Consider the following 17,268-nt stretch of genomic DNA (forward strand, 5'->3'; position numbering starts at 1 on the left):
CCGTCGCCCGATTTGCGTGGCTCAACAACCTGAGTTACACAGAACAATGGTTCTTTGTTATGCCATCTCGGCTAGACACAGAACGGGAGATGGTGCGACAACGTGATGCCTCGTTGGTTGTGAACAGGCGGGGAGAGGCGGGTTTGAAGTACGCGGCACATCCGTATCAACAAGAAGCTCGTATACACCATGTCAGCCTACACCATGTCACCCCCAGATCCTCTTGACTCGCAGGCCGCCATCTTTGCGCACTAACTCGAAGCGGCTGGACTTGTCACTTCAGCTACAGAAGAGTACATGCACATATCTTCGAGAGATGCGCCCGTGTTCGTCCAACTCAAGGCCGAGGTGGCAATTGAGCATTTTGCAGCGATAGCAGCGAGACAACGTTACGAGAGTCCTTCACTTGGTCACCACCATGACTGACAATCGGTTGATTGAGTCGTGGACGTGGTACGCGTTCGCGACTTCAGTGGTGGTCCTCCGATTGTGAGTGCATCCTAAGCAGCGCAAGCACGGCGATGCGTCTCCCGTTTTCGCCATCTCGCTAACCCCCATGGCCCGTCAGTATTTCTCGCTGGATTCGCCTAGGAGGATGGCGATCGTTCCATCTCGAGGACTACTTGATGATCCCAACGTTTGTAAGTATCAGTCACTGCATGCTGCCACTCCCTAATACCTCCGCGCAGGGTTTGTATACCAACCTGATTGTCTGGGTGAACATACAAGAGAAACATCCCCTGACCAATATTCTCCCTCTTACGGGCACGGCCGGCATGTCCGACGCAGAGATCCAAGACAGGATCTACGGTTCCAAGATCACTTTCATCATCGAACAGTCTATGGTTATCCTCCAGTTTCTCTGCAAGCTATGCATGTGCTTCATGTACTTGAAATTGACGTAAGGAACACGTGCGCCATCTTATCCGGTACTCTGTGGACGCTGATGGTTAGCAAATCGTAGCGCCGGTTTGAAGAGAGCACTTTGGGTCAAGCTTCTCCTTGGCTATGTCGTTCTAGGCTGGCTCACGACCGAGATCTTCTTTTTTGGCATTTGGTGCCGCCCCTTCTTGAACTATTTCCGGGTATTCGATGGCCTCAATCGTTTGTGTCTTGCATTCGTTATCTGGAGACCACTTAGCTAACGGTTCCTCTACAGCTCAATGCTCGGCAGCCCAGAATCATCTCAAGATGTCCTTCGCCTTCAACCTCTCGGGCGACGTCTTGATGCTCGGGGTTCCTATACCTCTACTGTTACAGTCCCAATTACCATGGAAGCGGTAAGTCTTGCAGCTCAGTCCTATCATGCACAACTACATGCAAATGTGATCCTAAACTACAGAGGCAGAAAACTCGTTGTTACCGGCATTTTCAGCCTTGGTATCTTTGTCGTAAGTGACTTCCGTCGCCTCATCTGCGCTAGCCGTGCATTCTTGAGATGAATACCTGACTTGCTACAGATCATCTCCGCAACGCTCAGTCGATACTACGTCTTTACCGAACCAGATAGTATCCTGTGGATCTTCTGGTACGTGCGTGAGGCCAGTACTGCCATCATCGTCGCGAATGTCCCGCATCTGTACGCCCTCCTCCGACAGCTCTTCAACCTCAATGAGTTCGGTAGCTTAGTCAAGCGGACAACGAATCGGGTGCGATACAACCAGTACCCCTTGGGCAGCGTTGAAACGAACAAAAAGTCCCACGGTCGATCAAGATTCGGTAGTTCCAAGAATAAGTCGGAGAGTACAGAGAACTTCAGAGCCGAGCAAGATCTGTCGCTACAGATTGGGCAGCGCAGCGAATGTAATGTCACAAGTAATGGCGAGCGGTGGGATGATGATGAGGCGGAGACAATTATACCCGGGGGCATAGTCGTAAAGTCGTCTGTGGTTAGTAACATTAGTCGTCTAAGTAAAGACGCCAAGTAAGATGTAGAATACTATTTTGTTAGGGAGAACACTTCTATAACATATAAATAAGGGCTGATGCTAATTGTTACAACCCATATGCAACTCAAGAGGCAAAGCCAGCAGACAACCCGGCCGCTCAACCCAAGCGTGCAGCGCACACTATCGCAAGCCGAGCTCGAGACACAGAGTAGCCTGAGGCCAACCCAAAGATAAGCCTATTTATTGTTTTGACTACCCTCGGCGAGATTTTCCCTGTTAGCGTTTCTGTTCTATCATCGCCTCGACCAAAAAACCATACCTACCAACACAGGCCTATAGGGTAGCTTAGATAACGATAAGCATCAACTTGGTCGAAATGACACTTCTTGGACGAATTGCATATCAACTAAGTCATCAAGAAATAAGGAAAAATAGAAAAGAGTGTAATTTTATCATTAGCAAGAGAAGGCCTTAAAATTTGGGGGGAAGAAAATAGAATTGTCGGCCGTAGAGGCATCTGGCGCTGTAGGCCAAAAGCTAGAACAGACTGCAAGACACAAAAAAAAAACTGATGATCATTCCCTGTACAGCAGTAGACGAGTGAACCCTTATTTATCCCGGAATCCCACTAGCTAAGGCCCTAGTCATAGGCCTCTAGGATGTCAATCCGGATAAGCAAAAATAAACACTGAGCTACTAAGAACCAAATTTTTGTAGCACAGTGGCCCATCGGTTTGCATGGGTTTTGACAAGCTCAGCCAGCCCTGCTGTTCCCACGTGACTACCCTGCGCCGAGGTCTTCCAACATCATCCAATTCAATAAATCTAACTTACTAGCAACCGCTGCTTTGAAACAAGCGAAATCTTTTACCTGTGTTAAAATTTGTTTTATTTTAATTGCTGGGAACGAATTGTCCCGCCCCGCCCCCTCCACTTGTAAGCCACCTTTATGCACTCTTACCCGATCTATGAGACTTAAATAGAAGCGTGAAGTAGCGCAACCCAGTCCTTCTACTCCGTTTATTGCAATATTACTACTTTAAATGCAGTATGCAGTGAATGACCAGATGATGGATCCGTTACGCTCAATTCGATCACATGGATAGTGTTCAAAGCAGTGATGATGATGTTGATGATTGCTTCTGCCGGTCATCCGGATCGGCCGAAAGAGGGGTTTTCAGACCCCCTTCTGACTAAGGTCAGGATATCAATATATCAGAGGTTTCGTAATACAGGGTCATCTTCCAACACCAGAGCATAGACCAACGCAAGGATTACAAAAGTAGACAAAATCAACTGAATGATCCTTGATGAAACGTCGGGCTGTCGCCATTACTCGAGCCGGTTATCCGTGCTAACTTCAGTGGAACAAAGCTTTGCCTTAGCGAAATTGCAAGAAAAGCAGTCGGTCGTTCAACGATGTCAAAGAGATTCATTACAGAAATAGATCCTATAAGACCTTTAAGCAACCCTGTAAAGATGAATGGTAAGTCCAAAACTGATATCTCCCTTGGATCAAGTAACCCCGACTTACAATGCGTTCCCTCACTTGGCTCTGCACTATGGCAGGCCTTGTAGGTTCTGTTGTATCTCAAACCGCCATTACCGTCGATGTTGGGACAAAATATCAAGAAATCCATGGGTTCGGCATTTCTCAAGCTTTTGGCCGCGCAAAAGAATTCCAAAACGCCAACTCGATTGCGCAAAAGTCGGCACTTGACTACCTGTTCAACAAAGATTCTGGTGCGGGCTTTAGCATCATTCGCAACCGCATTGGATCTGGTGGCTCTGGAGATTCCATCGAACCCAACAGTGTTAAATCGCCATCGACCGCACCGTCCTACGTCTGGGATGGAAATGATTCTGGTCAACTATGGTTCACTAAGCAGGCTGTGAGCTATGGTGTGAAAACCATCTACGCCGACGCATGGGGGTCACCAGGATGGATGAAAACGAGCGGAAGCGACTCTTCGCCTGGGTATGTATAACTATGAACTTGGAAACAAGTGTTCAAGCTAAATAACTATAGGTACCTTTGCGGAACTACCGGGCACACCTGTTCCTCGGGGGATTGGCGCCAGGCATATGCCAACTTCCTTGTCAAGTATGTGAAGCTGTACGCAGCTGCAGGCTACAACATCACGCATTTGGGTTTTCTCAACGAACCGGACTTTGAACCCAGCTACAGCCAGATGCAGATCAGCGACAACGCTCAGGAGGCCATCAGCTTCATTCCGACGCTCTACAAGGCGGTTCGAAGCGCCGGGCTCAGTACCAAGATCGTTTGCTGCGACGCCACTGGGTGGAATAAACAGAGCCAGTACACAACTGCACTGGTCAATGCTGGCTCGACCAAGTACCTCGACGTCATCACGTCGCATTCGTACAGTTCTGATGCGAAAAGTCCTCTGAGCCAGACATCACGACCAAAATGGAATACAGAGGGTGGCCCTGGCAGCATTGACTATACTACCACTTGGTATAGTAGTGGAGCGGCTAATGAGGGTTTCACCTGGGCTCAGAAACTTGCTGCCGCCATGATTGATGCCAAGCTCTCGGCTTACCTATTTTGGGAAGGCTTTGAGGTTGGTCAGCCAAAGAGTTCTAGTCACTTGCTTGATGCTCTGGACGGTAAGACGGTTACGCCGTCTGGCATTTACTGGGCTTTTGCTATGTGGTCCCGATATATTCGCCCTGGTGCGTATCGGGTCTCCACGTCAGGAACCGTGGCGAGTGTTAGCGTTGGAGCTTTTCAAAACAGTGATAAATCTGTTGTGTTGCTGTTTACCAATTCTGGTTCGGCGACTCAGAAGGTGAAGGCGTCGTTTAATGGGTTCACACCAAAGAAATCTGCGGCCTACATCACGAACAACAGCGGGAAATTCGCAAGCACTAACTCTCAGCTTTCGGGTGGTGCTGTTACTATTTCCGTGCCTAGCAAATCAGTCGTTACTGTCAAGTTGAGTTAGGATGGCATGAAATGTAGTCTCCAGGCTGGCTCCTAAAGTCCCTTTTACCCTTCTATACTCTATATTTTCAATTTTACATACTCTTTTGTCCCCTGGCGATGTCATATTTTTACCTATTTTTAAATAGGTACAATGTGTATGATTTCCATGTGTTGCAGTTTAGTTGCACGCTGCATGCAGTAGTTAGTCAATTCTGAAATATGAATCTCGACGCTGAAAGCTTACTTTTCTGCGTGAACTACGTATGCCGCTTTCACCAGAGCAGTGCCTGGGGGTATGGGTAGTCCCACCTTAGAGAGAGATCGATTGATAGTACCGGCTAGGTCTAGATGCACGGCGTAGCGTAAAGAGAAACGAAAGGAGCAAGATCACTGTCCCCTGCTCTAGGGGCAAATACATTGTATCGCGTACTGCTGCAAATGATACCCTTCAAGGGTCATAGGTTCATGACAATGCCCCTCTCCAAACACACCCTAGGATTAATAAACCACTACAATACCAATTCCTCACATCACGTTGCGATAATCCGATAACCAGACTATATTGGACAACGACATGCAACACGGTGCAAGACCATAGTGCAAGACAATGATCCAGATAAAGAACCAAGACACCAGCAAACAACGGCAACGGTCTAATAAGAGCCAACGACGAGAGAGATACTATACCCGTATCCACCATTCCGTCCGATAACGAAACCAGCTACCAACTAAATAATGGCGAGAATCCTGAGGATGATGAGCTAAAGGTCGACGTAGTAGGAGAAGTTGACATCGCCAAATGTGAATTCCATGTTCAAGAAGTCAAGTAGTAGACCTTCCACACAAGATGATTAAGATAAAAAGACATCGGCATTAGAACTAACTAGTCCTGAAATCCCATTACCTGTCCTCTGGAATGATGCCCATTACTATGAACCACAATACTATGAACGAAGACACCTATGAGCCACGAACATCACCCAAAAAGCTCGTATCAACAGCATACAAAGATGGAATGACTTCGAATAATACGGAGATTGCTGAGAAGAAGGGCTGTCATGAAAATTTTGTTTCTGAGGGCTTGAATTTTCGAGCTGGGCCGGTATCACCTGAACATGCAGGATCAACCACTGATCAAAACATAACTAAAGTACATACCGATCTGATTGCTTCCCCCTGTCTTCATCTCAAACGAACTTCAATAAATACAAAACAAATCCTTGGCCTGCCTTCAAGGAAGTGAAAGATACACAAAATCATGCACGAAACAGGAGAGATTCTCCTCCTCCTCCCTCCTTCTCTCTCTCCTCCCCTTCCCTTCAACCCCCCGCCTTCCCACAAAACACAGTACCAAAATTGACGATAGGTATTGTCATAATCTACTAGCCAATGCATTTAACAATACAAGCAGCATAAGCAGAGGTGGCAATTCCAAGACAGCCCGACAAAGTCAAAGCTACAGCGGGAGTAAGGGTACCTGCGCTTGCAGCTTCAGCCGCCAAAGCGGCTCCACCACACAGAGCACTTCCCGAGACCCAGGCAGTTGAGCAGATAGCTGCACAAACCGTACAGCTACTCTAACCGGGTTAAAGTCTGAATCCCTGCTGCAAACAGGAGGTTTGCGATGGGTCCCGGCTTTCGTTGCAGCAGGATTTCAAGAGCAAGCGCTGGATTGCGTCCTAGGGCTTGACGGCCAATGAATGCTAGTCGGGCACCATGATTGCCGGCGCTCGCCTCGATCTACGATGACGGTTCGTGTTCCGGTGCAGATCGTCCGCGCCTGGGTTGAGCGGTTCAATGCTCGCGGCCCCGATGGCCTGATCAATAGCAAGACGCCCGGCAGCCGATCGAAACTGAACGACACCCAGCGTCAGGCTTTAGCGGAGGTTGTTAAGCGTAGTCCTATTCTGGCAATCCACAGCATCGTGCGCTGGCATTGTAAGAACCTGGCTTGATAGATATTTGAGAGGTTCTGTATCTTTATAGTCAAGACCTGGTTTTCAGTCTGCCTGATGTTTTTATTATCACTTAGGCTGACTAAAAGTCTGACCTAATAGAAAATATGTAGGTTTCAAATACAGTATAGAGTATATAGTATAAGGAAATTTACTTCTGAAAAACGTAGTAAATATAATAGTTATACCTTTAGTTATTAGTCATGCAGGAACCTCTACCAGCAGCTGACCCGGTAGCTCCGTCCAAAGTGCGGGGTATTTAGGTTAGGGTTGTAGAGGCATGTCGGTAGAAAAGTATAGGCAGATTATCATTGCCTTTCTCGGGACAAGTTCACTGATGCACCAATTTAAACCCTTGTTGGTTATGCAGGGATAAGACGGAGGATATCGAAGAATGTCAGACTTCGCTTTGTTCGTAACCATAACCACCCAACGCCATGACCGCGTGGCATTCTCACAACAGAGCGAAGACGATTCGAGCATAGTAGAACGAGAGATGGAATACACTGACCGAAGGTAGTCTGAGGTTTGGTCCGGCAAAAGCCACACAGAATTCGACGAATACCGTTAGCCAAATCCAGGCGAGGGAACATCTCGTTGAGCGCATTCGACAAGTCCCACGAGATCATTCCGGCGTTGTTGAGATTGGGACCCCGAAAATCGGCCGCAACCCCAAAGGCGCAGACCTTGACGACCGTTTGTTTATGCAGGGCGATCGTAGCAGTCGTGTGCAAAGCAATAGCATCCATACGTACATGATGATTTTTTTTGGAGCGCATTCCATCAAGTTAGGTACCATCCACTACCCTCCTATCTTGTGCTGCTCGATTTTCACCAGCTTGTTTAATGCGCGTCACTATAGCCGATAGTTGAGTTGGATAGAAACTACATTTTGACGCTACAATTAGAGACGCGTTGAGACACATTAGATTTGACTCATAACTTATAGCCAGTGATTCAATTGCGCTTTGTAGCCCATGTTTCCCTTACTGCTTTGACATTGTAAGATTTCTACATCGTCGTTTTGGGCTATCCATCTACTTTCTTTTGGAAGTGGCTGATGCATGAGAAGTTGAAATAGTCCACCTGTGCTCTGTCTTTCTAATTCTTTGTTCTTTCTCAATCAATTCTTCTCATACCTATCTAGCCAGACGGCCAATCTTGACAATTTTATAAAATAACTAGCTCTTTGCATCCCCATGAATAGTGTCACAAAAGCTGGCCCATTTACCCTACAGCTGGAAGTCGACACAACACGTGACTTGACGCGACTGTTGCATTGAGGTAATTCCAATCTGAATCAGGTTTCAAACACCACAGATCGAGATGCGTCTGCTGAATATTCACACGCTGAAATTGGAGAATTTCCTCGGCGATGTCCCCCCCTACGCGATTCTATCGCACACCTGGGGCAATGGCGAAGTGACGCTTCAGGACATGGACCGCGGCGATTTGGACAAGAAACCGGGATGGGCCAAGATTGTCGGCTTCTGTAAGGCCGTTGTGAAGCTCTTCCCCGAGCCTCTCGAGTATGTCTGGGTCGATACCTGTTGCATCGACAAGACGAGTAGCGCCGAGCTGTCCGAGGCCATCAATGCCATGTTCCGCTGGTACCAGCTGGCCCAGTGCTGCTTTGCCTACCTCGAAGACGTGAGCCACAGCGCGTCAGGTTCCGTGGGTGATGAGTTTGAGGCTTCGCGCTGGTTCACTCGAGGCTGGACGCTACAGGAGTTGCTTGCGCCGCGAGCCGTAGACTTTTTCGACCGCAATTGGAACTTTCTGGGGAGCAGAAGCGAGCTCGCTGAGAGAATTTCTACTACGACGGGAGTTGATGAGGAGACACTGCTCGGGGGAGATTTGTCGTTGGCGAGTGTCGCCCAGAGGATGTCGTGGGCGGCGGATAGGCAGACGACGCGCTTGGAGGACATGGCCTATTGTCTTCTCGGCATCTTTAATATCAGCATGACGATGCTTTACGGCGAGGGCGAGAGCGCGTTTATCCGGCTGCAGGAGGAAATCATCAAGGAATACGATGACCAGTCCATATTCGCGTGGGACGCGTCCACGGTGCCCGAGTCCATCTCGACCATTGGCATCTTAGCGACGCACCCCCGGTTCTTCAAAGACTGCGCGTCTTTCGAAGCCCACCCGAGTCAAGGCCACATCGTCGTGACCAACAGAGGCGTGCAGATCGATCTTCCGCTGATCCGCTTCGAGCGCGACATGCTCGGCGTGCTCTCGTGCTACGCGCAGGGCGACGTCGGCTCGGCCATCCAGATCGGACTCGTCCAGAGCTCCAACCGTCAAGACCAGTACAGTCGGACGCGCAGCGCGGTTAAGAACATACCGCACGTTACGGGCTTCAAGCCGCAAAAGGTGTACTTGACCAAGAGGAGTAAGACGTCGCGGAGCGATGGGTCCGATGCTACGGCGTGCTGGCTTCGCTATGATGTGCTTGCTCCCATCTACAGGTATCCGCACCAGAGCTGGCACGAGAGTGAGCTGACGACGACTATGACGATGAACCTGATGCGTGCGCACTCCGATGAAGTATCTACCGCCGTGATATTCATCACCACCTGCAATAACTTAGTCTGTCTGCTCCTCAGGATGACACCCAGGCAGCGCAAGAGCCAACTAAGCCTGCTGCACCTCTCACAGTCGCTAGGCAATGAGCGCCAGACGGATCAATTGCTGCAACAGTTACTCGCCGGGGAGACTACTGGAACTTCCAAGTTGACGTTTCCTACCAACGAAGTCACCGCAGAATGCAAGGTCGAGCTCATCCGAGGCTCGTGGATGTACAATGTTTTTGTTTCCCAGACGAAGAGACCCTTGTTTGGAACGGTGCGGCTGCCGTTGAGTGGCAGAAGAAATGACACTTGGTTGAGCAGAGTGCAAACTGCCAAAGAAACCCCCTGACAACTTCAGAGCAGAGGGAGGAGTATCGTGCAAGGAAGTTGTCGTCCTTGGTGTCTGTTCCTGATTTGCCGTTGGCATACTTTCGTACGGCATGGTCTGGGTCCTCTTGGCAGCCGTAGCAAGCTATTCTGGCCCTTCGTTAGTGTCATGTTTCAAAGGCCTTGTTTGTTCCCTCACGTTGATCGCTGGTGGAGTGATGGGCGTTGGGATCTGCAGAGTGATCGCCTGTGCCGCGTGCGGCTGAAGAGAAATCTGCCTTACTAGGCGCTCGCCCCGGCCAAAAACTTGGCAAAACTGCTTGGCAGCGCTGCTTGGCGTCCTATGTTTGCCTCGGTAATATCACGGAGTTGATAAGGGCCTGAAGCCTTTTCAAGAGATAAATGGAGGTCCTGCTCCAAATAGCCGCGCGCCATCCAAGTCGCACCATCCAGCGCCACAATTATCAGCTTCATCGAGACTCGACTCAAGACCTAATCAACACTCCCGGCGCCAACTCGGCGACTACTGGGACAAGCCTCACAAGCTCCTTATCCAGTAATCATGTGCCTTCCCTTCCGGAAAAAGAAGAACCAATTCGACGTCCGCGATTACCGCACAACCGAAGCGCCGACGGAAGTTTCAAGTTTCAAGCGACGTCGACCTAAGAAGAGAAGCTACGGAACTAACCGAACGTACGGAAACTCGCATGGTGGAACATGGATTGCTTTCTTTAGCAGTGATGGAGGAGGTGATGGAGGTGGAGGCGGAGATGGAGGTGGCGGTGGTGGGGGAGGTGATTGAGATGACAAGGTGTAATATGTGTTAAGCGATGGCAATGGATATCTTGATGGCTAGATAATCTTGAAAGACTCGTCTAGCCAGGGGAGCTTGTAGCCACCCCTTTTCATGATGACTTGCTATGCGTGTGGATCCTGTCATCGCTTGTTCATATTCACTTTACGGGGCGACCAATTCCCGACTTCAGCAGCGGTATCGGAATATGACGAGCGAACAAGCAGAATTGCCAGGTTCTTCCCTCGCCAGGTTCAAGATATTCGAAATCGAGAACAACAGGCTGAATTCAGATTCAGGAACGCAGTCAGCGAATATGATGATATTATCACATCGAAGCGGAAACTTCTAGAAAATCAGACAATCAATACACTCCTTTTCGATACCCATGCCTGTATTTCCTGCTCCCGTGCCATGTGTTTCCGCATCGATCTCGATGGGTTTGCTAAAGAAGCAAAGATGTCCACGTCTCTCGCGATCTCCAATTTCGATATCCGACATAGATATGATATGTGGCGTTGTAGATGCATTGACGCATATCAGGAGCAACGCAGTGCCATGGATGTCAGCAAGTAACGCTTTGGGTCTCAGACTATGCCTGATTAGCTGTGCGATACTGACTGAATTCCGGGATGGTGGATGCGATCCGATGAAGCAGGGTCATGTTCTCTTTGTACATCTAATAGAGAGAAGAAGCGCTGGTGAGTGATGGTCGATTTGAAAAGACAGGAAGTACTGGGCATGCCGACTTACCTGCCCGGCTGTTACCCCCGGATGAGTAGACACATGGTTTCCATTGATCAACTCAGGAATAGGTTTGATCACATGGTCAAAATTGGTAGAGAAGAAGAACGGAACCGCGTATCGCTCTTGGCCTGTGTAGTTCATGACGCGGTGGCGGGTCGAGACGTAGAGGTCATTCGTCATGGCCTGCAGCTGGTCGCCCACGTTGACGATATATGTTCCGGGCTTGGGAGGTGCCGAGATCCACTCACCAGCCTTGTTCGCGACCTCAAGGGCGCGAACCGGACCAGGTGCCAGGATGGTAAAGACTAGGCGAAATTTTTAGTTGATTGTTCCGCGCATTGGGTAACTTCTCCGATATTCTCACATTCAGAATCTGTGTGGGCATCGAGCCCACGGTTCCCTGACTCTTTTGTCTGGGGCGGATAGTGTGCCATCACAGTTGAACAGCCAGGGTGAGAGGTGCAAGCCGCAAAGTAATCCTCGTCCAAGCCCAGAGATAGTGCGACAGAGCTGGCTAGGAGGCGACAGAAGGCTCGTACCTCACGATAGTAAGCAGATAACTTTTCTTCAAGCCCAGCAGGCTCACGTGGCCAATGATTATCGCCTTTCATGTATGGGTCGTCGCAAGGGTCATTGGGATCGTCATTGAGCTTTGCATCGTGGCCCCATTCAAACGCCTCGTTCAAGTCTGTTATTCCTGGATCAGCACGTGGAAGCCAGCGAAAATCAGATAAAGCATAAAGACTTCTACTCAGCTGTCGGGGCTAAACGTCTCAAGCGTGAATGTGTAGAGAAACCTGATTAAAAGGGCCAAACTTACTTCCTCGTCCATCAGGGCCAGGCTTCCCCGAGCCACCCACGGGAGTATAGCCTCGAAAATTGGGACTATTATCAATGAAAACTTCCATCTTTTGTTCAAAAGGGAGTGCAAAAAACTCCCCTGCCAATTTGAAAACTTCTTGAAGTAGTTCCTCTGGAATTCCATGATTCTCAATGTAGAAGAATCCAACCTGAGTACAGGCATCTCTGATCTGAGCCGCCACCTTACGTCTCTCACCCAAGTCACCACTCCGGATGCTTCCGACGTCAATCACAGGAATGGTATCAAAGTTACCTGCCACTGCCTGCCAATCATGGTCGCGCGATTCGGCTGGTTTGTTGTCATCATCCCAGTCTTTGTAGCCCATGGTTTATAAATGGTGGGTATCGGGAATTGAATCTTGGAGCCGCGTGGGAACTTCGTATCGCTGATGTTCGCAAATTCAATCGTACTGCAGTCTGATCATCATGTCTGAATGTGTTATCGGTTCTATATATATGCTAAGATGCTCACTAGCTGATCCGTGTAGGGAAAGTGCTTTCTGGCCACCTCGATACGGTAGCCTGCGGTCTAGATTGGTAAGAGTCTCCGAACCGGCAATGCAGCTCTTTCGGCCGCTGAGTCGTCTTTGGACAGCCTGCGCGTCAATTAAAATCCTTCAGATATCACCGACCATATATCTTTCATTGTGAGAAAGCCCCTGGGGCTCCGAATATTCTGCGAGAGTAAGAGGATTCAGAGATGAGATAAGATACCGTATCTCGGTATTGCCTTCCTTCCCTGGTCAGGGTTTGATCGATCACGAGTGATTACCCCTGCGTCCGACTCACTTATCTTAATAAAAAAGCGACGCCTCACCGCAATGCTGAGACAACGGCACAGCTATGCCTTAGCGCAGGTTGAGAAAACGGCACAGCGACGCCCCAGCATAATGCTAAGGCAACGGCACAGGCATGTCTCAGTTAGAGTACAGGCTACTACAAAGTAGTAAATCAACAGTTCCGATCGCTTGAAGTTAACATTTTTTGCAGGCCAATCAATGCAGCGATCTCCAGAATCTCGGATAGCATTGAGGCAATAGCTTCGCATATCAATGAGCAAGTATCACACTAGGCCGGCCGCACACATAGGCGGCTCCATTCATGTACTTATCTTACCGCTAACCGGCCGCGGCTTGCAACTCCCAGCCAACCACTGCGAGCCGCCAGAGCAAGACTAGCGAATGAACGTGTTTCGCGCTCAATCTCAGCGGCCCATTGTCATTCATCGAACCATGGCAATAAATCAGACACTCGAGTCCAGCGGGAAAGGTCCAAGCAATGTTCGCAATACTTAAATGCTTAACGAGGACAAAGGCTGGTGAGGGCTACCTTGTGCTTACGGCTACGTGGTCGGGCAGATGGCCAAATAGAGTAGGCCTTGAAAGAACTGTTGAAAACATAAAGTGAGGATAGAGAAACTGGTGGAGCGAAGGGACAGCACATACAAGCCCCTTCTGACCGACTTCGGAATAGACAAGGGCAAGGGTTCGACACTATCTTGTTGCCTTTGGCCCTAGAGTGAAGATCTCACAATTTGGCTACACTTGCAGAAGACGCTGTAAGCTCGACCAGTTTGGCCACCTTAGTACTTTAGAGAGACCCACGCTGACGCCTTCGCCTTGCATTTATGTCACGGAGAGCCCGATCACCATTTGTATTTGTACTGAGGCGTTTTGATAGTCAAGCCAAACTGACCGAATTTACTGAGTTTTGACTGTATAGCAAGACGCCTGAGAGATCTTTGTAAGTAGTTATCTCTTTGAGTGCCGTAAGCCTCCAACTAAGAGTACCATCTGCATACTAAACAGGATGAAGGTGTGCAATTGGAAAAGAATAAGTGCGCCCTCTTACGTGATTTGTACTCGGAACCCTGAGGGGGATCGGATCGCCGCCACTTGATTGGTATGATTGGTTCCATTGCGACATCGCGGTCCACATTTAGATAATAGATCGAATCACGAACGTTAAACTACCTCGAAGCTGACAAAGAGCGTTCCACGGAGGAACAATAAATACATCACAGCAGGCTGCTTCTACCCATAGCGTCCCTCAGCAACTCTTGCATCCAGTTGGGCCAACCCTTCATGGCGCTAAAGAAGGACATTTTCTCCGGCAGAATCAGTTGGCCGCCCCGGCGGGCAAAAACCTGCTGCAGCGTACGGCCCGCAACCTCCTGGGGCGACAGCATCTTGCCGTCCCTAAGCTCAATCTCGTCGGCGTTATCAGGGGACATCGGGGTCCGCACCCAGCTGGGCTGGACTATCGTGGTTATGATCCCGTCGGCCTTGTACTTGGTCTTAAGCTCAGTGTTGAGGCCCTCGTGGAACGTCAAGGAAGCAGCCTTTGAGGCGCAGTAGTCGACCATTCTCGGCAGTGCCATATAGGCCGTGACGCTCGAAGTGGTAACGATTTGTCCCTTGTTTTCCTTGATCATGCTAGGCAGGAACTCCTTGGTCAACAGCCAAAGAGCGATTGCATTGACGCCGAAGATTTTGGGGAGGAACTCGGCGGGTGTTTCGAGAATTGTATGGGGCGCGGCAATCCCAGCGTTGTTGATCAGGATGGTCGGGTTACCAAAGGTCTTCCGGATCGTTGCCGCCGCCTCTGCGATAGCGGCCGCCGACGTAATGTCGGTTTTGACGTACAGAATCAGGGGGTTGTCCTTCATATCATCAGGGAGCGGAATAACGTCGAGGATGGCGACCTTGACCCGCTTGTGGATGAGGCCAAGGACGAGCTCCCTCCCAATGCCGCCGCAGCCGCCAGTCACAACAGCAACCTCCTTGTCCCAGTTCCAGCCGGCGTAGGCCGCCACGCGCCAATTGTTCAAAGCCCACGCATTCAGCGCTCTGTTGGCGACTTTGGTGAGGCTCAGACAAAGGGCCGCGCCGAGGACCGCCTTCACGCCTCCGCGGCCGATGATTGGGGAAAGGTAGGGGTTCTGCAGCACGAGGTCGGTGTACTGCGGGGGACCGTATGCTATGGTGGCAAGGACGGCGGAGGCGGGGAGGAGGAGACTCATCGCGGCGTTGGGATCGCAGTTTGGTGGGAAGATGCGGTGAAAACGACTCTAAATCAAGCATGAAATCAACGAGACTTAAGAATCTTGCGAGTCTACTTCAACCTAGGTCTATCGGGCTAGTCCAGTGGCCCGAAGTCTGACAAGCGAGCCCTTCCCAGGCCAACTTCGTCTTTACTTCTCCGAACGGACGCCGAGTAAAAGCTGCATGTTGCCTACTTTGTATCATGCGGACGATTTCATACCCCGTTGAACGTTAGACTGTGCCATGGACCAACTAACTATTAATTTAGGCAATGATCGTTGATGTACCGAGAACGCGCTTTTACAATTCGTCCGGAAGCTTGATTTAAGGGTGACAAAACCAGCCCGACTAATATTACAGGGACATATTCAATTCAAGCGACTTCTTCGCGACACGGGACGCGACAAAGGTTATTCCGAGCGTGTCCGATTTATTATGTCATCGCACGTCTTTCCACCATCTCTTCCACCGAGACTGTCGAAGGTGGGTGAGGCCTCTATACTTTCTCGCTTGATTCAACTAGCAGATTCATTCACCCCGACGGCCTAATTGTTGATCCGACTGCCCCATATGTACGTGTACGTTGTCCTAGTACCAAAGGAGCGCTAGAATGGGAATTCGCCCGAGGCCCCAGGCCCAATCTACCCGGCTTATACTGGCACCTGGGTTGAATCTTGGGTTGGCATATGTGAGTTATGATACGTAGTAAAATACAACAGAATCAGTTAAGAATAGACGCCGTGTTAAATATCCCCCGACGTCGCTTCGATCTGTGTCGTAAGCGTCCCCGAAACTCCCCCTACCACACACATTAGAACACCAGGTCAACAAATCGACGCAACCATGTCCTCCATTGATGAATTCGCAATCCCCAAAGGCTCGACCGTTCTGGTCACAGGTGCCAGCGGTCTCGTAGGCTCCCATGTTGCCGACCAGTTCCTTCAGTTTGGGTACAAAGTCCGCGGCACCGCTCGCAACACGAAGAAGAGCGCCTGGCTCAGCGACGTCTTCGATAAAGGGTACGGAACGGGTCAATTTGAACTGCTATCCATCCCGGACATGGCGGCCGATGGCGCATTTGCCGAAGCTATTAAGGGTACACGAGCATCCTCTCCCAGCATGCCAACCAGACGCTAATCTCGTTAGGCGTGTCGGCCGTCGCCCATGTGGCATCCGTCATGACATTCGACCCTGACCCTAACAGGGTCATCCCTACTGTCATTGCCGGCGCTGTCAATGCACTTAAAGCCGCTTTCGCAGAGCCAAGCGTCAAGCGTTTTGTTTACACGTCCTCTTCGATGGCCGCGATGCTGCCCAAGCCAAATGTGCCTGGAATCGTCGTGACGGAGAACACCTGGAACGATGAAGCCGTCAAGCTGGCCTGGTCATCCACGACCTACTCTGCGGAGCAGGCTAGCCTGACTTATGCTGCTAGCAAGACACAAGCAGAACAGGAGGTTTGGAAGTTTTATAATGAGAACAAACACAAGCGTCCAGACCTGGTCGTCAACACTGGTGAGTCCGACGCCATCAAAGGACGATTTCCGCCGCTAAAAAATAGAAGTGCTCCCAGACTGCAACTTTGGCAAGAGTCTCGACGTTGTTAACCAAGGACACCCGTCCACGTCGGGGTTCATCGTCTTCCTATGGCAAAACCAGAACTTGGAGATCCTGAAACAGTTCGAGCCCCGTACGACGGCCCCCTGCTACCTTGAGCATCTTAGCAATTCACTGACATAGACTCAAAGGACACTTCGTCGACGTCCAAGATACTGGAATCCTCCACGTTGCCGCAGCCGTCCACCCCAATGTCAAGGACGAGCGTATCTTTGGCTTCGCGGAAACCTTCAACTGGGACAAAGTCCTAGACATATTGCGAAAGCAAAATCCAGGTGTGAAGTTCATAGACAACTTCCAAAGCGATCAGGATCTCAGTGAGATCAAGCCGAAAGCCAGGGCAGAGCAGCTTCTGCGCGACTTGGGAAGACCGGGGTGGACGTCTCTGGAAGACGGTATTTTGCTGAACACCGAAGACCTCCGCCAGGGAAATGTGGGATGGTCACCAATGGCAGGAAATCTTGCGATGAGTTTAGACGACATCCGAGGTGCGAATTAGCACACACGCTTGG

At 50.0% G+C, this 17,268-nt stretch overlaps 7 protein-coding genes across 7 annotated transcripts; 5 read left to right on the forward strand and 2 right to left on the reverse strand.

Annotated features, from left to right (window-relative positions):
- Positions 1 to 418: 418 nt before the first annotated feature.
- BGZ61DRAFT_314413 (uncharacterized protein) lies at positions 419 to 1,619 on the forward strand (the record flags this gene model as incomplete). Its single annotated transcript, XM_046238853.1, has 7 exons — positions 419 to 489; positions 569 to 641; positions 690 to 901; positions 965 to 1,104; positions 1,160 to 1,280; positions 1,349 to 1,391; positions 1,461 to 1,619. Coding segments are annotated over 7 exons (819 nt in total), but the record flags the coding sequence as incomplete, so codon positions are not given.
- Positions 1,620 to 3,424: 1,805 nt separating this feature from the next.
- On the forward strand, positions 3,425 to 4,858 carry BGZ61DRAFT_375273 (glycoside hydrolase family GH30; the record flags this gene model as incomplete). The annotated part of the gene is made up of 2 exons (XM_046242393.1): positions 3,425 to 3,867; positions 3,919 to 4,858. The coding sequence occupies 2 exons, from the start codon at positions 3,425 to 3,427 to the stop codon at positions 4,856 to 4,858; spliced, it is 1,383 nt and encodes a 460-aa protein (XP_046093581.1).
- Positions 4,859 to 8,116: 3,258 nt separating this feature from the next.
- Positions 8,117 to 9,295, forward strand: BGZ61DRAFT_511209 (heterokaryon incompatibility protein-domain-containing protein; the record flags this gene model as incomplete). Its single annotated transcript, XM_046252110.1, has 2 exons — positions 8,117 to 9,026; positions 9,266 to 9,295. Exons 1-2 carry the CDS (start codon positions 8,121 to 8,123, stop codon positions 9,293 to 9,295), a joined length of 936 nt encoding a protein of 311 aa, XP_046093582.1. The 5' UTR covers positions 8,117 to 8,120.
- Positions 9,296 to 10,480: 1,185 nt separating this feature from the next.
- Positions 10,481 to 10,876, forward strand: BGZ61DRAFT_469095 (uncharacterized protein). Its single transcript, XM_046247921.1, has one exon. It carries the CDS (start codon positions 10,615 to 10,617, stop codon positions 10,837 to 10,839), a length of 225 nt encoding a protein of 74 aa, XP_046093583.1. The 5' UTR covers positions 10,481 to 10,614; the 3' UTR covers positions 10,840 to 10,876.
- A 176-nt stretch (positions 10,877 to 11,052) lies between these two features.
- BGZ61DRAFT_542033 (putative 1-aminocyclopropane-1-carboxylate oxidase) lies at positions 11,053 to 12,421 on the reverse strand (the record flags this gene model as incomplete). The annotated part of the gene is made up of 4 exons (XM_046255125.1): positions 11,053 to 11,079; positions 11,241 to 11,539; positions 11,599 to 11,922; positions 12,055 to 12,421. The coding sequence occupies 4 exons, from the start codon at positions 12,419 to 12,421 to the stop codon at positions 11,053 to 11,055; spliced, it is 1,017 nt and encodes a 338-aa protein (XP_046093584.1).
- A 1,691-nt stretch (positions 12,422 to 14,112) lies between these two features.
- BGZ61DRAFT_511210 (uncharacterized protein) lies at positions 14,113 to 15,324 on the reverse strand (the record flags this gene model as incomplete). The annotated part of the gene is made up of 2 exons (XM_046252111.1): positions 14,113 to 14,954; positions 15,303 to 15,324. The coding sequence occupies 2 exons, from the start codon at positions 15,322 to 15,324 to the stop codon at positions 14,113 to 14,115; spliced, it is 864 nt and encodes a 287-aa protein (XP_046093585.1).
- A 658-nt stretch (positions 15,325 to 15,982) lies between these two features.
- On the forward strand, positions 15,983 to 17,255 carry BGZ61DRAFT_542035 (uncharacterized protein; the record flags this gene model as incomplete). The annotated part of the gene is made up of 4 exons (XM_046255126.1): positions 15,983 to 16,235; positions 16,286 to 16,654; positions 16,704 to 16,829; positions 16,888 to 17,255. 4 exons carry the CDS (start codon positions 15,983 to 15,985, stop codon positions 17,253 to 17,255), a joined length of 1,116 nt encoding a protein of 371 aa, XP_046093586.1.
- Between the last annotated feature and the right edge of the window lie 13 nt (positions 17,256 to 17,268).

This window comes from Ilyonectria robusta, assembly GCF_021365365.1.
Source record: "Ilyonectria robusta strain PMI_751 chromosome Unknown BGZ61scaffold_87, whole genome shotgun sequence".
NCBI classification, from domain to species: Eukaryota; Fungi; Ascomycota; class Sordariomycetes; order Hypocreales; family Nectriaceae; genus Ilyonectria; species Ilyonectria robusta.

Coding starts and splice junctions, on each gene's coding strand:
- BGZ61DRAFT_469095 (XM_046247921.1), top strand. CDS start 10,615: ATGCGTGTGGATCCTGTCATCGCTTGTTCATATTCACTTTACGGGGCG.